The following is a 24,007-nucleotide window of genomic DNA, read 5'->3' on the forward strand; positions in this document are numbered from 1 at the left end:
AACAACATGTATAGAAACAATGATTATGTTTTAGAAAATAAAACTTAAATCAGTAGCAAGGAGAAATTGAGTGCAGCAAACTATTTAAACCGAAATCTTTCGCATCCCTCGTAAGCCCTCTAATCCACACGAAACCCTACCCGAGGTAATTTTGTTTGGACACTAGTCGGCGTTCAGGCAGTGGTCACTCTTCTCTCCTTCGCAACTAAGGGGCTCGTCCCGAGCGTTCCGACCTGCTGTGTTCTACATTTGGCAGGGTTCCCCTTCCGACCGCATAGGTTCCCGCAAGCTTTTGGCAACTAGCTGGAAGGCAGTCGCTGCGAAGCGCGAACCCTGTCGGTAAAGACACCGTAGAGCGGCGACAATCGGCGGGCAATCTTGTTGTTCAGAGTCTGGCGGCACCGGGAGACCGGGACAACATTGGTGGCTCCAGAGAGGAACCTAGCAACCGTTAGGTTCCAGGACGCTTAGTGGACGTTGGTGGCGCGGATACGTACCGCGAATAGAGACCAGGCGCGGTAGCGTGCACGGACGGTGTACGGCATCGTCTTCGGAGCTGGTTGAGCACGGACGGTGCTATCAGACCAGCGTGTGACATCGTTGTAGGGATCGAGAGTGAGAGTTAAGAAAAAGAGTGGAATGTATGAACTCGTTAGGAGAGAGAGTCAGCGAGGGAACGAAGATCAAAACGAAAGAGAGGACATGAAATGCAACCAGGTGAAAAGCGAAGACAAACACATTGTTCTTCAGTCTTGTGGTTGATTGTAGTGATGGGAAAAATCACTCCCATGTGGGATTCGATCCGACCGATCCGGATCCGCCTTGGGATCGATCCTCCGAATCCGATCCGAATCCTACTAGATTTTTTTATGACCACAATAAAACTCTTTGCTTTGTAAACAAAGAAAATGCATAGTGGATATGTTAATACGACATTTTTTTCTTGAATTAAAAAAGTGGGTTCAGAATTGAGCTATTGTAAAACAAAAAAAAGGAAAATTAAATTTATTTATTTTTATTCATTACTTAAAAATACATATTTTTTAATTCATTATTTTCAGTATCGATTTCAGTATTACTCAACATTCATGAGACTATCATTTTTCAGCATCAGCATTTTGTGTCTTTTTGTGGATAAAACTTATTTATTAACACTAAACAAATCCGTACATAAAAACACTTATCAAAAACGAATACAACGATTGTGCCGCGCGCTAGATCCACGTCCTTGCAGCCTGTCGATCACGAACCGAATCTCCTCCCGCCGCATCACAGGACGTAATTGTACGAGTAGGGAGAGAGCTAAACCACAGCTAGCGACAGAGACGACTATATCCGCTACGCATCGGATGCTGTCAGTTCCCAGACAACATCGAGCGTGCGGATAAGCTGTGTCGCGGCTGCAACGTCAGGCTGCAACATCTCCCCCGGCTAATTGAGCTGATAGGCTCCGAGCCGACGCGGGAGTCTTCTTACACGAGCACCTGCGTGGCAAATCCATCAGGCTCTGGGTGGTGCTACCATCATGACGGTTAGTACTAACATAAGGATGTACCGATTTCGCCACCGGAATGTCGTTCCGGGCACTCGCTGCAGGCGATGAACGATCGGGCAATGATGGTGGATGTGCTGCTGGTTCACTTGTGCTGGGTTCCGGAATCGGCTGGGTTGGCTCTGGAGGGAAACCCGAGGACCAATCCTCTAACAACAGATCGAGCGGCAGCTGATGTCTTTCACATGCGCGGTCAAACACACGTCGCCGAATTTGGTTTACATGGCGCCTGAGTGTACGTCCATCTTGTGCAATCACGTCGTACATAACTCGTCCGCGGCTGCGAACGATCCTTCCGGGTATCCACTTCCACGAGTTACCGTGGAAGGATTTTGTTGAAACTGGCTCGCATGGCTGAAAGCTTCGAACTAAAATTGATGAGGAAGAAGATAGTGAGTGTGATGAAGGGGGCCGCAACAGCTCCAATGCTGTCCTGATGGGGCGACCGAACATTTCCTCTGCTGGAGTTTTCTGCTGGCTCAACTGAGCATTTGGAGTCGATCGGTACGATATTAGGAAAAGCTCCAGCGCCTCATCAAGGGATGTTTCATCACTCTGGATCTTCCGCAGTGCTCGTTTCAGCGTATCAACGAAACGCTCTGCCTGTCAGTTCGATTGCGGATGGAATGGTGCTGTGGTAATGTGCTCGATCCCGTTACTGTTGCAGAATTCCGCAAAGAGGCTACTTGTAAATTGGGGACCATTGTCACTAACCAGTGTTTCCGGCATACCGAAGCGGGCAAATATATTACGCAGCATGGCGATGGTGGCAGAAGTGGTTGTACCTGATGATTTGTAGACTTCCGGCCACTTGGAAAAAGCGTCAACCACGACTAAAAAATAAAACCCTTCAAATGGCCCAGCGTAGTCGATGTGAACTCTACGCCAGACGCCCGTAGGTGTTGGCCATGCCGCTGGCGTAGCTCGAGGGAATGCTTTTGCGGCTGCCGAACAGGATCCACAAGAGGCCACGTAGTGTACAATGTCGTCGTCGATCATCGGCCAGTACAAGTAGCTACGCGCGATTGCCTTCATTCTCTGCATTCCCGGATGTCCCTTGTGCAGCTGGAGCAAACAACGGGAACGCAGCTTCTCCGGGATGACTACTCTCTCCCCGAAAAGTATGCAACCCTCAACGGTTGAGAGAGATTCCTTCCTATTGTGGTACCGTGCCAAATCTGCTCCGAAGGTACCGTCATGAGGCCATCCGTTTTGCACGTACTTATGGACCTTCCGGAGCAAGGGGTCAGCCTGCGTAGCTGTTTCAACGTCTCTGAAACAAATTGGAAATGAGCTCAGCGCGTTAACAGTAACTGACCTTAAATCCTCCTCTAGCTCCAAGCTGGCGATCACGTATTCGGCTTCAGGTTTCGCGTGGTGTTGTATCAGACGAGATAATTGTTGTGTGCACCTTGGTCACGTACGCAGCCAGTCTATTACTCTTTGCTATCTGGGAACCGACAGCAACCGATGTGCCGTAGACTGTTCGCGCGTACCGATCGCTCTCGCGATCCTTGGGGCCCTTCTCGTTTGTGTGGCCCTTGTCTCGTTGGTGCAGTCTCTCTTCTCGTTTGTGCGTCCACTGGAGACGGTCGTTTGTCATGTTACCGTGCGTGTCTTAAGTTTATAATAAACGAGTTTTAATGTGTAATTGTCTCAGCATATATTTTTAACGAGTGACGACACAACAACTGGCGACGAGGATAAACGAATACGGTTCGCGTGATAACAGTGATAAAAATTCCACGAAAACGACGCAGAATGTCCAGCCCAGAGGAGACGCCGATCACCGAGGAGCAGCGTCGGTTATCTCAAAATGGTGCCCTGAACGCCGCGTTCTGGCAGCATCCACCATCGCAGCATCCACCACCGCTGCAATCCGACGCCCCGGCGATACAGCAAACGCTGCAATTGTTGCAATCACAATTAGCTCAGCAACAAGCGCTCCTGGCTCAATTGGTGCAACAGCAGCTTCCCGCGCCGCAAATTCTACAGCCCGAGCAGCATCCACCGCCAAAGCCCAGCAATCCGGAGCTCATCCTCGAAGCTCTGGCCAGCAACATAACGGAATTTCATTACGATGCCGATGCTGGCGTTACGTTCGAGTCCTGGTATGCGCGGTATGATGACCTTTTTGCGCAGGACGCAGCCCGCTTAGACGACGCTTCGAAGGTCCGCTTGTTAGGACGTAAGTTGGGCGCAGCCGAGCACGCCCGTTTTATTAATTACATTTTGCCACGATCCGCCCGTGACTTCGCGTTTTCCGAAATGGTGGAAAAGCTTAAAATGCTCTTTGGCAAAATGGAGTCTACCCTATGCAAGCGTTTTAAGTGCTTCAATACGACGAAAACGCGCGATGAGGATTTACTGGCATTTACCTGCCGCGTAAACCGTGCCTGCGTGGAAGCGGAATTTTCTTCAATGACAGAAGAACAGTTCAAGTGTCTCGTTTTAGTGTGTGGGTTAAAGGACGAAGGTGACCGCGATGTACGAATCAAGTTGTTAGCTAACCTGGAGGAACGGAAGGACGCAACTCTTGAGCAGCTAGCGGAACTTTGTCAGCGACTGATTCGTGTGAAGGCTGATAGTGCAATGATCGCGCCTGGGGTTAGTGAACGAGTACACGCATTGCATGCAGGAGGACAAAGGCAGCGACACCAGCTGCCAACGAGGAACGAGCGGAATAAGGAGCGGTATCCTGAATCTAAACCCCGCAACCCATGTTGGCTGTGTGGTGCATTTCACTGGACCCGAGAATGCACATACAAAGCACACAAATGCCGAGACTGTGCTCGCATTGGTCATCGCGAGGGTTTCTGCGCTTCCTACAACCGCCGTGGCAAACGTGACAATTTTCATCGTCACAAAAATGCAGCATCTAAAGTGGTCCAGGTGAACGTCTGTGGTGTACAGCAGAATAGGAAATATGTCAACATCCTAATCGGAAAGAAGCCAGCTCGTTTGCAACTAGATACAGGTTCCGATATTTCGGTGATAAGCCAGCGTATGTGGAAGCAGTTGGGCAGACCTGACCTTATGCCGGTAACAGTTAAAGCCAAAGCAGCTTCAGGCGACACCCTTGAACTGAAAGGGGAATTCACATCGCACGTGTCCATCGGAAGTAAAGTGAGGCGAGCCACAATTCGAGTGTCGAAAGCAGAATTGGCACTACTAGGAGCAGATTTTGTAACCCTTTTCTCCTTGGGAACGGTCCCAATGGATTACTTTTGTAATCAGGTTGGAGTAGCAGAACCAATCTCGTGGGAGAACAAATTTCCATCAGTTTTCCAGGGCATAGGGCTTTGCACCAAAGCCCGTGTTTATCTGCAGCTACGACCAGACAGCCGACCAGTTTTTCGCCCGAAACGGCCTGTCGCGTATGCGATGGAAGAGACAGTCAACAAGGAGCTCGATAGGCTAGAGGGTTTAGGAATCATCACGCCAGTCGACTATTCGGAGTGGGCGGCACCAGTAGTCGTCGTAAGGAAAGCAAATGGAAGTGTGCGACTTTGTGGCGACTATTCAACCGGATTAAACTCAGCGTTGCAGCCACATGAGTATCCACTCCCCTTGCCGGGGGACATCTTTGCAAAATTGGCTCGTAGTAAAGTATTTAGCAAAATTGATCTATCCGATGCTTTCTTGCAGGTTGAGGTTGACGCTCGCTATCGCTCCCTGCTCACCATAAATACGCATCGTGGACTCTACAATTACAATAGATTGCCTCCAGGTATCAAAATAGCTCCATCTGCGTTCCAGCAGATCGTAGACACGATGTTAGCTGGAATCGAAGGCGTATCAGGCTACATGGACGACATCATTGTCGGAGGTGCAACGGAGCTAGAACACGACGCTAAATTATCGGAGGTCCTGAAGAGAATCGAGGAATATGGTTTTACTATTCGTGCGGAAAAATGTGCTTTTAAGGTCAGCCGAATCCAGTATTTGGGATACATCATCGACGTCAATGGTTTGCGCCCAGATCCAGCGAAGATAGAGGCCATCACAAAACTGCCGGAGCCAACAGACCTCACAGGAGTACGATCTTTCTTGGGCGCTATTAACTATTACGGCAAATTTGTGCCAAACATGAGGGATCTACGCTACCCTTTGGACAAATTACTAGAAACCAACGCACCATTTCACTGGACGAAAGAGTGCACGCAAGCATTTAAGACTTTTAAATCTTTGCTATCTTCTAAACTGCTGTTAACTCATTACGACCCAACACAGAAAATAATAGTATCAGCAGATGCATCTTCAGTGGGTTTAGGAGCTACAATTAGTCATCAATATTCCGACGGCTCCATTCGTGTTGTTCAGCATGTCTCAAGAGCGCTCACTAAAGCAGAACAAGGATATAGCCAGATCGACCGAGAGGGATTGGCTATCATTTTTGCGGTGACCAAATTTCATCGCATGTTGTATGGCCGCCACTTCACCTTACAAACAGATCACCGACCACTAGTACGCATATTCGGCAGCAAAAAGGGAATTCCGACGTACACGGCAAATCGCCTTCAAAGGTTTGCACTTACACTCCAACTGTATGATATGGACATCGAATACATACCCACCGGCGCATTTGGAAACGCTGATGTCCTGTCGCGACTCATACAAAACCACTCTAAGCCGGAAGCTGAATACATAATCGCCAGTGTGGAATTGGAGCAAGATCTAAGGTCAGTTGCCATAAACGCATTAAACGCATTCCCTCTTCGTTTTAGAGAAGTCCAGGTTGCCACACAAGAAGATACCTTGCTGCAGAAGGTGTACAAGTACGTGCAGAACGGTTGGCCCCGAGACATTTCATTTGGAACAAATGCTGCGCAACTACATGATAGAAGGGAATCTCTGACAACTGTTGATGGTTGTATTATGTTTGGAGAGAGGGTGGTGATTCCAGAAAGATTGCGCACTCGATGTCTGGTCCAACTTCATCGAGGACATCCGGGAGTGCAAAGAATGAAATCAATTGCACGTAGTCATCTTTATTGGCCAAACTTGGACAGCGACATAGAAAGCTATGTAGCTAATTGCGGAGCTTGTGCAGCGGCCGCAAAAGCACCCCCAAGAGCAACGCCAGTGGCATGGCCAAAACCATCAGGCGCCTGGTCTCGGATTCATATTGACTATGCGGGGCCATGGGAAGGTTCGTACCTTTTAGTCGTAGTCGACTCTTATTCAAAGTGGCCAGAAATAGTGAAAACATCGAGCACCACCACATCAGCTACCATCACTATATTAAGAAGCTTGTTTGCACGTTTCGGCATGCCTGCAACTTTGGTCAGCGATAACGGACCGCAATTTGTCAGCGGATTATTTAAGGAATTTTGTCTGCATAACGGGATTGAACATCTTACAACGGCCCCGTTCCATCCACAATCCAACGGGCAAGCAGAGCGATTCGTCGATACGGTAAAACGAGCTTTGAGGAAAATCCAAACGGATGAAACTACGCTAGATGAGGCTTTGGACCTATTCCTCATGACGTATCGATCGACTCCAAATCCACAATTAGAGCAGCAGAAAAGTCCAGCTGAAGTAATGTTTGGTCGTCCAATAAGAACGGCGCTAGAACTACTGCGCCCTCCTACACCCCATGCAGAATCTACTTCACCGCAACTTCAGTCAGCTCGTGGATTCCGGAATGGCGATACCGTATGGGCAAAACAATTTGTCCGTAATTCATGGAAGTGGATCGCCGGAAAAGTCGTTCGTCGTTGCGGACGTGTAATGTACGAGATCAGGGACCAGGAGGATCGTTTGCTCCGACGACACGTTAACCAGCTAAGGCGGCGAGACAGCTGTGGTCCATCGGTCACGAAGCAGTTGCCGTTGGATGTCCTGTTAGCAGAGTGGAACGCCGTACAAGCAGAAAACAGTCAGCGTGTGCTGACGCCACACGCAGCAGAACCGCCTCCGCTTGCTACATCCAAAACAGACACCGTTCCTGACGATGCACTTTTACCGACCGCATTGTTGCCACCATCCCAAATCGCGCAACTCCCCGAACCTGTTGGTGGTACTACGAATCAGCCGATTGATTTGCCACGTAGGTCATCTCGCGTTAGAAGACTTCCACGTCGGCTAGGAGCCTATCGGCTCAATTAACTGGGGGAGATGTTGTGTGCACCTTGGTCACGTACGCAGCCAGTCTATTACTCTTTGCTATCTGGGAACCGACAGCAACCGATGTGCCGTAGACTGTTCGCGCGTACCGATCGCTCTCGCGATCCTTGGGGCCCTTCTCGTTTGTGTGGCCCTTGTCTCGTTGGTGCAGTCTCTCTTCTCGTTTGTGCGTCCACTGGAGACGGTCGTTTGTCATGTTACCGTGCGTGTCTTAAGTTTATAATAAACGAGTTTTAATGTGTAATTGTCTCAGCATATATTTTTAACGAGTGACGACACAACAATAATACATCGGCATTTCCGAATGAGCCAGTTGGTACGTACTCAATGTCCATGTCGTACAGCTGAAGGGTTAGCGCAAACCTTTGCAGCCGATTTGCTGTGTATGTAGGAATACCCTTCTTACTGCCGAATATGCGGACTAGTGGTCGGTGGTCAGTCTGCAGCGTGAAATGACGACCGTAAATCATGCGGTGAAATTTTGTTACAGCAAAAATTATTGCTAGCCCTTCCCTATCGATTTGGCTGTAACCAAATTCTGCTTTGCTGAGCGCTCTGGATGCGTGCTGAACCACTTTCATAGATCCGTCCGGGTACTTGTGGCATAGCGTTGCTCCTAAACCAACCGAAGATGCATCGGCAGACACAACTATGTCGCGCTTTGGGTCGTAATGCGTGAGTAACAGTTCCGTGGATAATAGGGCTTTAAATTGTTCGAAGACTTTTTGGCATTCGGTAGTCCACTGGAACGCACTTCCGGTTAGCAGCAACTTATCCAGCGGGTAGCGTAATTTACGCATGTTAGGAATGAACTTCGCATAAAAGTTTATAGCACCGATGAACGATCGAACGCCTGTGACATCTGTTGGAGAAGGTAACTTCTTGATGGCGTCGATCTTGGCAGGGTCGGGTCGTAGGCCTCGGCTGTCGATGATATGCCCTAGGTATCGAATCTCCGGCTTGTTGAATGAGCACTTTTCTTTGCGGATGGTAAACCCATAGTCCTTTATTCGCTGCAGGGTTTCTTTTAGGGCGGCATCGTGCTCTTCCTGCGTCTTTCCGCCGACAATCACATCATCCATGTAGGCGGAGACTCCATTTACACCGGCGAGCATTTTATCCATGATCTGTTGAAAAGAACCAGGGGCTACTTTGATACCTGGAGGTAGCCTGTTATAATAGTAAAGGCCTCGATGCGTGTTGATGGTAAGCAGGGGTCGGCTCTTTTCTTCTATTTCCACCTGCAAAAATGCATCGGACAGATCAATTTGTGTAAATGTGACGCAACGGGCTAGTTTCGAAAAAATATCTTGCGGTAACGGGAGCGGATACTCATGTGGATGTAATGCTGCGTTGAGTCCGGTGCTATAGTCTCCGCATAGTCGTATTTTGCCGTTCGCTTTGCGCACTACTACGACTGGTGCTGCCCAATCCGAATAGTCGCAGGGAGTAATGATCCCCAGCTTTTCAAGTCGATCTAATTCGTTGTTGACAGCATCTTCCATGGCGTATGCGACCGGACGTTTCGGTCGAAAAACTGGTCTGCTTTCCTGTCGCAGCTGTAGATGTATTTGTGCCTTGGTGCACAGGCCCGTTCCGCTAAAAACCGTTGGAAATTTCTCTTCCCAGGAACATGTTTCCGCTGTTCCTATGTGGTTACAAAAGTTATCCATTGGGATCGTCCCCAAGCCGAAAAGATGTATGGAGTCTGCCCCGAATAATGACAGATCCGCCTTTGAAACGCGAATTGTCGTCTGCTTGGTGATATTATGCATACGCACGTTGGCTTCAAACTCACCTACACGGCCGAAAACTTCGCCGGAAGCTGCTTTCGCTCTTACCTTCGGTGGGTTAAGATGAGGCTTACTCAGCTGCTTCCATAACCGCTGGCTGATCACAGTGATGTCTGACCCGGTGTCAAGTTGTAGTCGAGCCGGCTTCCCTTCGATAAAAATGTTGACAAACTTCCGCTTCTGTTGTATGCTACACACGTTGACTCGTACTACTCGAGATGCTACTGCACGACGATGATCGAACCGCGGTCGTCCTTTGCGTCGCTGAGACGAGTTGCAGAAACCCTCTCGATGACCCATACGTCCACAATCTCGACACTTGTTGGTTTTATAAGTGCAGTCACGGGTCCAATGCAGGGCACCACAAAGCCAGCACGGAGTATGTGGTTTGGAGGCTTCACTTCGGGGGGCTGACTTGGTATGGCGCTCGTTGCCGTTGTTGTTCCGGTGCCACTGGCGGCTGCTTCTGGCGTGCATTGCATGCACTCGTTCACTGGTATCCGTGGCGATCATGGCACTATCAGCTTTCACACGCACTAACCGTTGACATTCCGCTGCTAGCTGCTCTAGGGTGGCGTATTTCTTGTCTTCGATGGCGGCTAGCAATTTCATTCGTATGTCCCGTACGCTTTTGTCCTTCAACCCACATACAAGGATGAGACATTTGAAATCTTCCTCCGTCATCGAAGAAAATTCCGCTTCGACGCACGCTTTGTTAACACGGCATGTAAATGCTAGCAGGTCCTCGGTGCGCGTTTTTGAAATATTAAAGCATTTGAAGCGCTTACTTAACACGGATTCCATTTTGCCGAAAAGGACTGTTAACTTTTCCACCATTTCGCTAAAACTGAAATCACGCGGTACACGAGGCAAAATGAAGTTACTAAACCGGGCGTGTTCGGCGGTTCCCAGTTTGCGTCCCAGGAGCCGAACCTTGGCGGCGTCGTCTAAACGTGATGCATCCTCCTGGAACAGGTCAATGTACCGTGCGTACCACGATTCGAAGGTCAATCCTGCTTCTGGATCGTAACGGAATTCACTTATATTGCCCGCAAGGGCTTCCAGTATTAGCTCCGGATTGCTCGGTTTCGGAACTAGTTGCTGATCAGGGTTCGGTGGCTGCGGCTGCTGTTGATGCTGTTGCACGAGCTGCGATAGTAGTTGCTGTTGCTGTGCCAATTGCTGTTGCAAAAGCTGCAGCGTTTGTTGCAGCGTCGACGGAGCGTCCGTTGGCTGGAGGTGGATGAACCCGGCGTTCAGGACCCCATTTTGAGAGAGACGGCGTTGCTCTTCGATGATTTGCGTCTCTTCAGGGCTGGACATTCTGCGGCGTTTCACTGCTTTTCGTTGCACGTTTTCACTAAACCTCGTCGCCACTTTTGTGTCTTTTTGTGGATAAAACTTATTTATTAACACTAAACAAATCCGTACATAAAAACACTTATCAAAAACGAATACAACGATTGTGCCGCGCGCTAGATCCACGTCCTTGCAGCCTGTCGATCACGAACCGAATCTCCTCCCGCCGCATCACAGGACGTAATTGTACGAGTAGGGAGAGAGCTAAACCACAGCTAGCGACAGAGACGACTATATCCGCTACGCATCGGATGCTGTCAGTTCCCAGACAACATCGAGCGTGCGGATAAGCTGTGTCGCGGCTGCAACGTCAGGCTGCAACAAGCAGATTATCAGCATATCACAATTTTATCAAAAAAAAATTATCCAATTATTTATATGTCTTCCTTGTTTAAATTATGCTTTGGAAATAATATTTCATTCATGTTTTGGCGAGCAGCCTATTTCTTCTGTCCGTGTAAATATGTCCTGCCTTAGAGAAAATACGTTCACATGGAACAGAATAAAAAGGCAAAAAATCACAAAATATCCGCATCCGAAAACAATCCCTACCACAATCCCACATTCCAATCATGACAGATCCGGATCCGGGATCTGGACTCTTGTTTTGGATTTCGATCCCGGATTCTCGTATTGACGAATCCGGATCCTGAAGGATCCGAATCCGGACTCTTGTTTTGGATTTCGATCCCGGATTCCCGTCATGACAGATCCGGATCGAAAAGGATTGTTTGGGATTCCAATCCAGAGGATCCTGAATTTAGGATCGAATCCGGATTCATCCAATGAAGGATCCAATCCCAGAATCCGATCCGATCCGATCCGCCCAACACTAGTTGATTGTGACGAGAGCGGACGGTAACAGGCAGAGAATGTTGAAAATATATTGACATATATTAAAAGAAATAAATATAAATAATTTGTTATTTCGTTAAAATGTGCGACGATCACGACAATCGTCTTTTCGGGCAGGCGAACCAGCGTAAAGTCTCGTCAACCTTCGAGACGCGACAGGGTGCACGGACGGTGTACGGCATTGACTTCGGAGCTGCTTGAGCACGGACGGTGCTATCAGACCAGCGTGTGGCATCATCGATTCCGGCAGTCCTAGCGTACAAGCTCGAAAGCCAGAGCAAGAAGGTTGACTTCCAGTTGGTCGAGATCGAGAGAAGTTGGCGACCAAAGAAAAGTTCTTCGTGGATAATAAGAACGGATCATGTAGGCTGTGTACTGAGCCTGATGAATCCGATGACCATATGGTGCAGTGCGATGACTTTGACCGATGGTTCCATCTGAAGTGCGTGAAACTCACTGAACGCCCTACGGCTAGTCAGCAGTTTTTATGTGTGAAATGTTCATTACGTCCCAGTGTTAGTTCCCAGTCGCCTTCTACGTCAAAAGGGAAATAACAAGGGACGTTCAGCGGCGATGAAGCACTGCTGATTAAGGAGCTTACTAAAGTCTTGAAAAACTTCGGTGGCCCAAGACCCGAAGTAATGTACCGGGAAATGGTGAAAGACGTTCTCAAGGTACAAATAGAGAATCCCTATATTTCTGAGCTGGACGATGCGATGGACAATTTAGTCATGAACGTCACGGCGTTGAACTGTATGAACTACCTAAACGATCCGAGGTTGATAGATGACGTCATGGCAAGGCTGCTATTGTCCTACCAGTTGGAATGGATCGATTATACATCCGGGTTGCGAGCGGGAGAACATACACTGAACGAGTTAAACGATTGGTTGCTAGCTTGTAAGATTCGACGAGTAGTGAAAACCACTGGACGAGATCATCTTATCATACACGAAGATGATTTAAAACAGCGACGTTCAGAAACGAATCATCGTTCTCCACAACCGACAAACGAAAAGAAAGGTATTAATTGTCCGGAGTGCGGAGACAACCATTCAGTGTTGCAGTGTGAGGCCTTTTAAGCCAAGACTATTGGCGATAAGTGGGTTAAGGTGAAAGCAGCTAAACTGTGCCATGGATGTCTACGTTTTTCGGACCACTAGATTAAGGAATGTAAGTTGTGGAAGGGTTGTGGCGTCAATGGTTTCACGAGTAACAAGATTGCACCCAGTGAAGCACCACGTACAACATCACGATATGACCACCGAAAAGAGAAAGATTTACTACCAGATTACTCCAGTCACCTTGCGTAATGGGTCTTCAACCGTCAAAACACACGCCTTTTTAGATCCTGGTTCATCCCTAACACTCCTAGAAGAAGGCGTAGCTGGTTTATTCAAACTAGAGGGAGTATCTGATCCACTCAGAATGAAGTTGTTGCGAACACGAACAAAACTCATGAACTCATTCTAGAATCCAAACATAATAATAATCATAATAATCATAACAATCAAGAAATCCGCGAAATCGGTCGAAATGCAAAGTAAGCAAACAAAACTTATGAATGAGCATGCATAGCACTCATAGCATAGCATAGCATAGCAATGCCCAGCACCCAAGGTGAGGGCGTAAATCATAACAGTTGACAGAACCGCGAGCTCATAAGTAAACAACGTCCGGAGACCCGTTCGTAAGACGCATAAACAAATAGAGACCTCCCCGTTTGATATAGTAAACAATACGATCAACGATTCGGTTAAGAAATAATTATCGCAAATAAGCTGACACCATGCGAACGCCAACGGGCAGGTATACCCTCACAATGCAAGATATGCTAAAGTAAGAACAATGATTTGATCTTTCAACATAAGATTGGTAACGTAAGGAGAATGATTCTATCGTTCATCTCGTTTTCACTTTCAAATCTCAGACACATTGTTAGTATATAAGCAGGAGACATTGCCAATAAACTTCACTTGTACTTCAAACCTAACCACGGTATCTTCAAGTCATTTGGGTAGGCAATCGAATTGAACGGAGGTCCACACTAGATACTTACTCTGATTATTCAAAACAACAGGCTAGTGTCCGACCCGAACAATTCCGAGCGCCTTCACTACAACGGCCCTTCCAGTGAAAGCAGAGATCCACCGTTAGAAACTCACCCTGGGAAACCCAGTTACGAAGCCTAACGTCCGATCCGAGCTGATCTGAAAGGTCAACGAGACTTGCGCGAGAGTCTCAGGGTAGGCCAACCTTCGCGTGGTCTACCTACGGCAGCGGACCCAGCAGTCCGAACTTTGTTCCCGCAGCAACAGAAGTGGACTGGAGACATACAAGCTTGCGATATGACTAGTCGCAGAGTGAAGCTAAACATTATGGGGGCGAATAATATGGAGCATCTAATCGATGAAGTGAGAACGGTTCAAAATCTAAATCTCCCCGTGCAATCCATCAACGTAGTGATAATGAAAAACGAATATCCACATCTCAAAAACGTGCCAGTAAATAGCTACACTAACGTTTGTCCAACAATATTTATCGGTTTAAAACACAGCCACTTAATCGTGCCCTTAAATAAGAAGGAAGGCCTATTCAGCCAGCCAATAGCGATCGAAACCAAATTAGGCTGGATGATTTTTGGGAATGAAGAGACAAATAGCAACGTTACAGAAAGGCTGTTTATAATGAAAGAAGAAGAGTGTATGGACGAAATGCTTAAACAATACTTTTCGACGGAAGATTTCGGCTAATTGCATAAAGCTAATTGCTAAACCTGTATGAAGCGATGAAGACGAAAGGGCTCTGAACACTATTGGGGAAACATTGAAACATAAAGATGGAAGATATGAAATCGGACTTCTCTGGAAGTCAGATAATATTAATTTCCCAGACAGCTACGCAAACGCTCTTGAAAAGTCTAGAAAGACATTTAAAAAGGCAAACGGAGTTGAAGGAATGGGCAATTCGAATGTTTAAAGAGTATGAAGGAAAGGGTTATCTACGAAAGCTTACTCCTTCAGAGTTACTGAAACCAAACCAACGTTTGTTCTACCTCCCGCATTTCATAGTGATTAATTGAAACAAACCGGAACCGAAACCCAGAATCGCTAAACTCACAACTCCTACGGGGCCGGATGCGTTAACCTCGCTTTTCGGAATCTTGCTTAGATTTCGCAAGGGGAAGATAGCCGTGGCGGGTGACATCAAAGAAATGTTTCACCAAGTGAAAGTGCATCCAGAAGATCAACAAGCGCAGTGTGTCTAATGGCGCAGTGATGAGCGTAAACCCCAGCAGAATCAACATTATGTAGACGATTACATCGACAGTTTTTCCACCGAGAATGAAGCTAAAGAAACTACCGAGCAAGTCATCACCGTCCACGATCACGCTAGTTTCTTCATACGTAATTTTATCAGCAATTCGAAAAGTCTGCTAAGAGCAATCCCTGCGGAAAGACGACAATGTGGTGAATCTTTCGTGATTTTCGAAGAGAAACACGGTGCGTATGACAAGATACTCGGAGTATATTGGAACGTCGTATTCGTCGTTCGGGAATCCGGAATCGAAATCCAAAACAAGAGTCCGGATTCGGATCCTTCAGGATCCGGATTCGTCAATACGAGAATCCGGGATCGAAATCCAAAACAAGAGTCCAGATTCTGGATCCGGATCTGTCATGATTGGAATGTGGGATTGTGGTAGGGATTGTTTTCGGATGCGGATATTTTGTGATTTATTGCCTTTTTATTCTGTTCCATGTGAACGTATTTTCTCTAAGGCAGGACAAATTTACACGGACAGAAGAAATAGGCTGCTCGCCAAAAAATGAATGAAATATTATATCTAAAGCATAATTTAAACGAGGAATACATATAAATAATTGGATAATTTTTTTTTGATAATCTGCTGATGCTGAAAAATGATAGTCTCATGAATGTTGAATAATACTGAAATCGATACTGAAAATAATAAATGAAAAAATATGAATTTTTAAATAATGATTTAAAAAAAATAAATTTAATTTTCCTTTTATTTTGTTTTGACCTTGTCAATTGTGAACCCAATTTTTTAATTCAAGAAAAAAATGTCGTATTAGCATATTCACTATGCATTTTGTTTGTTTACAAAGCAAAGAGTTTTTTTGTGGTCATAAAAAAATCTAGTAGGATTCGGATCGGATTCGGAGGATCGATCCCAAGGCAGATCCGGATCGGTCGGATCGAATCCCAGTTAGTCAAAACCCGATATCCGACCCTACTAAGACCGATATAGGACGGTCGCATAGCGGTCTTAAAGCATTACTTTCAGCAGTAATTATAAGACTCCGTGAAATATATAAAACGGGCCATAATTATAGCATATGAACCATAAAATTGAAATATTTCATTTCTGTCCTGAAATTTTCAACGCAGTTTCATTTCTTGCAAAAGTTCAAAAGAAATAATTCAACCGTTAAAATTCTTCGTTGAAATATATTCGTTCTTTATTATTTCTTTGTCGAGATTGTGGTGACGGATCATAAAAATCAACACGAAATTCGCCAAATCAATGCAGTCATGACTCCTTCATCACACTCACATTCATCATCGCTGGTGACACTAGGAACAGCGTTATCTTCCTCCTCGTCGATGAACGATGCATTGCCATAAAGCTCTTCTGCTGTGTCACAACCTGGTTTCACTACACCTGAAACGAAGAACGAATGCAGTGTTGCAGTGAATTTTACCCAATAGACTAAATAATAGACAATAAAACAAACCATCATCACTTTGGTTAAATGGTAGCTCTGCGGCAGTATGACTTATATCTTCTTTTCTCATTTCGTCCAGGAGTCGCTTTCGTCGGTACAAAACACCACTTTTTTTAAGTATTGGGCGTAGTTTTCTTTACACATTTCACTTTCATTCACTAGGTTGACATCAAATCACAGTTACAAAATAAATCGCACAAACCACAAATAAATTTAAATTAAACCCATTAAATAGACAACTCAAATCACTATCAATTCATATGAACCGAAGCACGTGTTGGAAAGTCAAATGGCAATGCGACACTTGGCAAAGCATTTTTCGTTGTATTTCAAGTCTTCGGCAATTGAACGGAAATTGTAAAAACTTTTAAGACCGAAACAGTTAAATATTGAAAGTTTTTCAGTCATTTGAAAAGTTTCTGTTTTTATTCCCATGAATTCTCTGTTGGCATGATATAAAATAGCACGATTTCGAACCAATCCGCTTTTACGACTACAAAGTCGTAGTGTCGAATGTCGAACAAATGAAAATTCTACGACCATAATCAGACTCTGTGGTCGTAGTGAAGTTGTCTGGGATCCCACATCGGAGTGATTTTTCCCATCACTACTACACACGTTTGATTCGCGGCGTGCACTCCTAGCACAGTGGCCTGCAACTCGAGTCGTGGGATAGATAGGAGTTTCAAGGGAGCCACTCGTGCTTTTACGTGCAGCAAGTAGGTGCGTCGTGTTCTTTTGGCCGTTCAGTTGAGTTAGAGCTGTCAGCTGAAATAGATGTACTCTGATTGTGTGACGTTTTAGTGATCCGAAAAGTGTATTTCCTCCTCAAGTCACGCAGTTAGGATGGCGCAGTTAGGAGTGATACAGAGCAGTAAGTTGATTTACTGATTTTCGTGCGTTATGGAGACGATGTCGGTAAAAGCGACGGTAATGCACATTCCTTCATGGGATCGATGCAAGTAGAAAGAACTAGAAGGCACATTCCTACGGGGATCGATGCGAGTGTAATATACTATTAAAGCACATTCCTACGGGGATCGATGCGAGTATAAACAACTAAATAAGCACATTCCTACGGGGATCGATGCAATTATAAAGAACTAGTAGAGTACATCCTTACGGAGATCGATACAACCAAGTACACGCACACTTATAAATAAGATAGATTCGTATAGACGAACAAACGGATTCACACACATTCCTTTATGGAATCGATGCCAGTAGATGAGTGTTGACACACTCATCACATACACTGGGATCAATTTTTTATAGTGTTGGTCAGGCGATCATTTCGTAGTAGTGGTGTTGTAGTGGTATTGCTTTACATAGACTAGTTTCATCCATTTCCGCAAATCGGAAAACGAACGATCGAAATACAACGATCGTTCGGCAAGGAGATCAGAAAATATAGTTCGTCGCGGAACATAAAGTTGAAGCATAATGAAGCGTGGTTTTGTGAAAAGGACTTAAAGAAAGAGAGTTCAGGATGGTTGGTTGAAGATGATCTCAAAAAGGGCGATGCACCTAGCTCATCAGAGTTTGGAAAATCAGCGATGTGCAGCGCGGCACCTTCAGTGTTTTCTTCTTTACCATTCGCTATGCTTCAGATTGGCGAATGTAAACTGATGGAAGGAGAAGAAGAGATAGACAAAATTACTTTCGATAGATGGCTCGACGTTTTGCAATCCTCAATGGCGTTGGCGGGCATCAAGGAAGAATCCGTAAAAGCTAACAACTTTAAGATGAAAGCTGGTTCCAAGTTGCTGGATATGCTCGATGGTACTTTGGGCAAGAACGGACCTAATGCGGTTTCTAAGCCATATTCGAACGCAATTCATCGACTTCAGGAGTATTTTGGTTCGCGAGACTATGTTTTGTTCCAACGACAGAAACTTCGATCCATGCCGCAGGGTACGGATGAACCAGATCTCAAGTACATGCGACGTGTAGCGTCAGTAGCTAAACTTTGTGGTTACGTGAAGGATCAACTCGTGGAAACGGTGGCTGATGTGATTCAACACAACGCTAATAACCGGAAAGTTCGAGACGTTGCCAGAAAAGCTACTCGTAAAGCTACTACAGGAGCTTGTAGACTGGGTACGAAGTACAGAGATTGATAAGCAGGCTGAGGAATTTTTAGCAAAAATCATCCTGAAAAAGATACGGCGAGTGTAATGGCAGTGTCCTATACAGACCCTCGATTGCTACGCAGGTCAACACCAAGCTTTCCGCGGAATCGAGAAGGATTTCCTCGTACAAATTTGCCTAATTTTTCTACGAATAAGCCTTGTTGGCGTTACACTAGTACGGGTCATCGTCCAGACAACTGCTTCGCTATCGACAAATTCTGTCATCGCTGTCAAACAAAGGGCCACATTCAAAGGGCATGTACATCTCAGGGTATAAAGCGTGAAAGCATTGAAGAAAAAGAGACGACTCCGTTGCCCAAATCACGAAAAATTGCAGCACTGACGGCTGAATTGAACGAGCAAATTGTAAGTGCGGGATTTGAAGGTGCTAATCTTCGTGGCGCTGCTGGATACGGACATACTGAGCCTCACTAACTCAGTATGCCCTAACTAAGTTGGGACGGTTGCGGGCCGCGAGATGTAGGAACTAGAAGGCAGATGAGCGACTGCTGGAAGGTCTACCCTAAAATCCGTTGTGTCTGCAGGAGACCTCGAGATATTTAGAACTGGAAGTGGAGGCATCTGCACGGTGCTCGGACGTCAACGTAAAGAAATCCAAGCAAGCACGGGTAATTGCAGAGCCACATGAAAAGTCAACCCGTAAATCCGTTGTGTCTTCGCAGGCGTGAGTGTTGGGAACGGTATGGTGGGCTGCACCCATGGGGGCGCAGCAGCCTTACGTTCAAACCCAATTATGCCGCGTCTGCAGCAGGACCGAGCATGGAGGATGTTGGAGTTGGACTTCATTGTCCAGTCTGAAATGCGTCGTGTCCTGTAGGTGTGGGGCCGAAATATAGAGGTTAACGTGAACGGGTGTAAACCGGGAACCGGAGGCTTCCGGCCCAGTAGTAGGCCATATCATGGCTCCAGCCGGGGCAGAAACATGCAATCTTGGGAGTAGTTGTCTTTGAACGCTATTGACTGCGCACCACCTCCGCAGTCATGTGAGGCCTTTGCAGGGATAGCGGATAATCGCGGTGCCGCCTGGTGCCAATGCGCCGTATCCTCGGCAGTAGGCCAGTGAGTTCTCCTAATGGACTAGTTATCCGGAGTCTCGCTTATACAACTACGACCTTGATCTGCATGAAGCGCAGTGTAAAGGTTGGGGATAAGCGCGGTGCCACCAGGGTGCCAATGCGCCGTATCTCCTCTCTATTGTGGGCTTAAGGTCAAGGTGTCATGGCCAAGCTAACATAATGTGAGACGAATGGTAGAGGAAGGGATGCTACGGTCCCTTTTGTTCGACTCTACCTAAAGTCCTCACTATTAGCTACCCGCACACAGAACCCCTCTTTCACAAAAATTTCAGTGGTCGCAGGTACACCAACCGGCTCTTGAACGCATAAGTCAACGGTGGTAGTTGACAGGTGTATCGTGTGGCAAGTGTACAAATCGGTGTCTACATGGGTTTGAACGCTTGAGGCCGTTAACATGCTTCTTTTTTTTGACAAGGAGTTTAAAATCTTCTTAGACACCCTTTCGGGGACATGGGATTCTTACCCAGTAAAAAAATCTCCTTGGACCCTACATGCACCCCCCCACGGGATCACCTCGCGGTATAACTTCGTGGGAGGGGCAGTGCTGTTGCACTCAGTCTGTACTTAATAGCGTGCTAGAAACTTAAAACACTGACACTAACGAACACTTATTGACGTACACTGGCAAGTATAACAGCACAAAACACTAGACACTCAAGAACAACCATTCAACTGGTCGTCTCTCCACTGCCGCTGCAGCTGCATCAGGATCAACCGCATCCATGTTGATATAGCATCCCAAAAGATAACACTCTGAAGCATCAACTGCATAAGGTTTGCTCGACAAACAGGCGAACCACATTTTACGCTCATCTGATGACGGACCTCGGCGAATCTAGGACAGTGGAACATAACGTGTTCTGCCGTCTCGTCAACGTCTACGCAGGCTGGGCACCGAGGTGAGGAGGCATGTCGAAACCTGTAGAGGTAGCTCCTAAAACAGCCGTGGCCAGAAAGGAACTGAGTTACGTAGAAATCCACCTCACCGTGTTACCTCTCCAGCCATGTTGTCAAATCGGGGATAGGCTCATGAGTCCAGCGTCCTTTGGTTGAATGATTCCATTCAGGCTTTGGAGACCGACGATACTAGTGTTGCCGCAGAGGAAGATATCGCGAAGTCACCAAAAAGAAGCGCTACTCTGAAGAGGGGTATCGTTGAAAAACTGCGTTTTCCATCTTGGGAACCCTGATTTAATAAAGGCTGTGTAGCGCCTGTCACCTACGGTGTACCGTATCGCACTATGGTCACTGAGAGTGAAAACGTCGCTTAGTCTCCAGTTTATATTGTCGACAAGACCAGGGCTGCAGAACGTTATGTCAATCACTGACGATTTGCCATTTCGTTCAAATGTGGGGGTTGAGCCAGCGTTAACTAGCACTAAGTTTAGCCTCGCAAAACACTCGAGTACTGCATCACCTCTGTGGTTTGTTCTTTTGCTTCCCCATTAAAATCACCCAAGGCCCCAAGGCCCAAGCATTAAAATCACCAGCTACGACCACGGTGTTTAGACCGATGAGGTTATCGGCAAGTTTATGCAGCATTTGACAGAATTTTTCTATGTCCCTGCTCGGTGGTGCGTAGCAGCTGCAGAAAGTGATGTTGTTTATCACCGCAATCACAAAACCATCTTCGTCATTCGAGACGACCTGCTGAATTGGGAAAGAACCAGTTGCCCAATTTGCAGAGGAGCATGCTGCATCCGTGACCCAATTACTACTATTTGTCGGAATACGATATGGTTCCGATAAGAATGCCACGTCCCCTTTTTCATCTACTAATACTTGGCTCAACAGGTCCTGAGCGGCCTCGCAGTGATTTAAATTTAACTGCACTATCTCCATGACAAGGATGGTTTATTTACTACCGGGCAGTGAGAACTTCCCGTCTGATGCGTATTTACACCAGGAGGACACAGAACACACTTCGGGGGTTTAGTGCAAGTTCTTGGAAAATGACCCTTCTCTCCACAGCGCAGGCAATTCTCTGTTCTGTCCGGGCCCTTACAGTTGCGGGACTGCTCCTTGTGGGAAGTTTTCGGTTGTAGACATCGTGGTATGCGCCGCTGTAGGGGTGCGCCACGTGGGCAATACCGCCACTGCAGCATCAGACTCGTGAGGTTGAGTGCGCGAAGGGTGACTATGTGGAACCATGGAGGAGCACCATGCCCCTCCACCATGTAGTCTATACGCGGACCGTGCTTTGCCAATCGCGAGGGGAGTTGGCTGAAGCACGGATAGTTTCATTACTCCCGTGTGGATGCCGTGATCATCTCGAACGCCTGACATTTAACCAATGATCATCGAGCGGCGCCGTGGGGCATATGTACCCAGAGGGCCCATGCTGACGTAAATGTCTTAACGGACCATCCGGTATGGGTTTCTGAGGCTTGAGGAGTTGTTAGTCCGTAGGCGCTCCGGCAAATCGGACAGTTCCCTGACTGTGGTGGTTCCTGTTTTAACAGGCTTCCTTGGCAAGGATGTGGGTTCTCTATGAAGATTCTCTCCTCCGACAATCCAAAAGAAAGAAAGAAGGTGCTAATCTTCCTTGAAGAGACATTTTCGCTTGTTCATCATTTAGAATGGATTGTCAATATTAGTTTACTTCTTAATAAAAGAAAAGACCTTCTGTATTGATACTTTTATTGTTCAATTTTAGAATATAACATCATATTTACCAGAAAGTAAGACGATCAAAACTACCAGTGGAAACACGCTCGGGCCCATAAGTACCATTGGTCAGGGGATTGGTGTTCCAAAGGTTGTTGCAGAACCGGAAGCCCACGCATTCGATAGGATGGATCATGCCACAGTATCGTTTGATAATTCACCAGATGGAATGAACGAAGAAGAATACGTGATATGTCCGTTGGACCTGCCTCATATGGAGAGCGCGGGTTCAATTATAGGTTCCGTGGCTGGAGTTGCTGTTAAATTTGTGATAGACTCGGGAGCGGAGGTGAACGACAGAGACGACGTTTTCAATCGGTTTATGAGTGATCCTCAATCTCATCCAATTTACGCTATGAAAAAAGGAACGGACAAACCGTTGAAGGCATACGCAACCACTCAGCCAATACGAGTTGTAGCTTCATTCTTAGCCGATTTTGTGATCACACCAGACAGGCCTCGGTTCCTTGAAAAATTTTTTATGTGGTTCCAGGAGCGAAAGCACTGTTAGGGCGTAGCACAGCAACTAGGTATAGCGTGCTACAAACGGGCCTGCATGTACCAATCCTAGAGGCGGAAGGAATGAAGCTTGATGCAACTCAACGAGAAATGTGTGTTGTAGATGCACAAATCCATTTTCCAAAGTTTAATGTGCCACCGGTATCACTTTACCACGATAAGAGTTTGCCACCATCAAGAAAAGTGTTTACAAATATTCCTCCGGCATTCAAGGCAGATGTTGAGAATAGATTGCAGGACTCATTAGTATCCGATATAATAAAGCAGGTTACCAGTGAAATGGATTCATTCTGCTCTTCTCTATTGGTAGTGCCAAAGGGAAAGCAAGACATTAGATTAGTCGTAGATTTGAGCGGCCCAAACAAATGCGTCTTAAGTACTCCATTTAGGATGCCTACCTTGGAGGGAATTCTTGCTAAACTCCGAGTGGCTAATTGGTTCTCAACCATCGACCTGGCCAACGCTTTCTATCATATCGTTCTAGACGTGTCGTGACAACACTTAACTAACTTTTTCTCGGGAAGGGATACATTTCGATTCATACGCTTACCTTTCGGTCTGTGCAATGCCACAGACATATTCCAGGAAATTCTGCAGACAGTTGTGTTAGCAAATTGTTTTGGCACGGTGAATAACCTTGATGATATTCTCATATTTGGGAAAACGAAAGAAGAACATGACCGTAATCTTGATGAAGTTTTGTCTCGTTTAAGACAGCATAATGTCTTTGAAGACAAGGAGGCTGATCCCGGACATCAGTTCATGGGTTGGCCGCAAGCACGGGGAAATAGATTTCTATCTGACCCAAGTCCTAACGGAACATGGGTTCCTGCGGAGCTACTTCGTCAAAGGTATCCTGGAGGGCTCGCCTAACTGCGCGGTGTGTGAGCATGACGTGGAAGATGTCAACCACGTGATGTTCCACTGTACACGGTTCGCCCGAGCACAACACGAGATGCAGCAGCAGAGCCACACCCGCTTGACGATGGAAAACCTTGCCACGGAAATGTGTGCCAGCCGCAGTACATGGGAAGCAGTCCGGACGGCCGCACGGACAATCTTCAAAAGCCTCCAAGTAAGGTGGAATAAGGAGAGTCCGCCGATGGCCAGAAGACGACGGCAGCAGCGACGAAGGAACGCGGATCAA

At 46.6% G+C, this 24,007-nt stretch overlaps 1 protein-coding gene across 1 annotated transcript; it reads right to left on the minus strand.

Annotated features, from left to right (window-relative positions):
* Positions 1-7,373: 7,373 nt before the first annotated feature.
* LOC128296731 (uncharacterized protein K02A2.6-like) lies at positions 7,374-10,800 on the minus strand. The gene is made up of 2 exons (XM_053032216.1): positions 8,439-10,800; positions 7,374-7,399 (listed from the first exon to the last, which is right to left on the minus strand). Exons 1-2 carry the CDS (start codon positions 10,798-10,800, stop codon positions 7,374-7,376), a joined length of 2,388 nt encoding a protein of 795 aa, XP_052888176.1.
* Between the last annotated feature and the right edge of the window lie 13,207 nt (positions 10,801-24,007).

The sequence above is a fragment of the Anopheles moucheti genome, chromosome 2, assembly GCF_943734755.1.
Source record: "Anopheles moucheti chromosome 2, idAnoMoucSN_F20_07, whole genome shotgun sequence".
Classification (NCBI taxonomy): domain Eukaryota; kingdom Metazoa; phylum Arthropoda; class Insecta; order Diptera; family Culicidae; genus Anopheles; species Anopheles moucheti.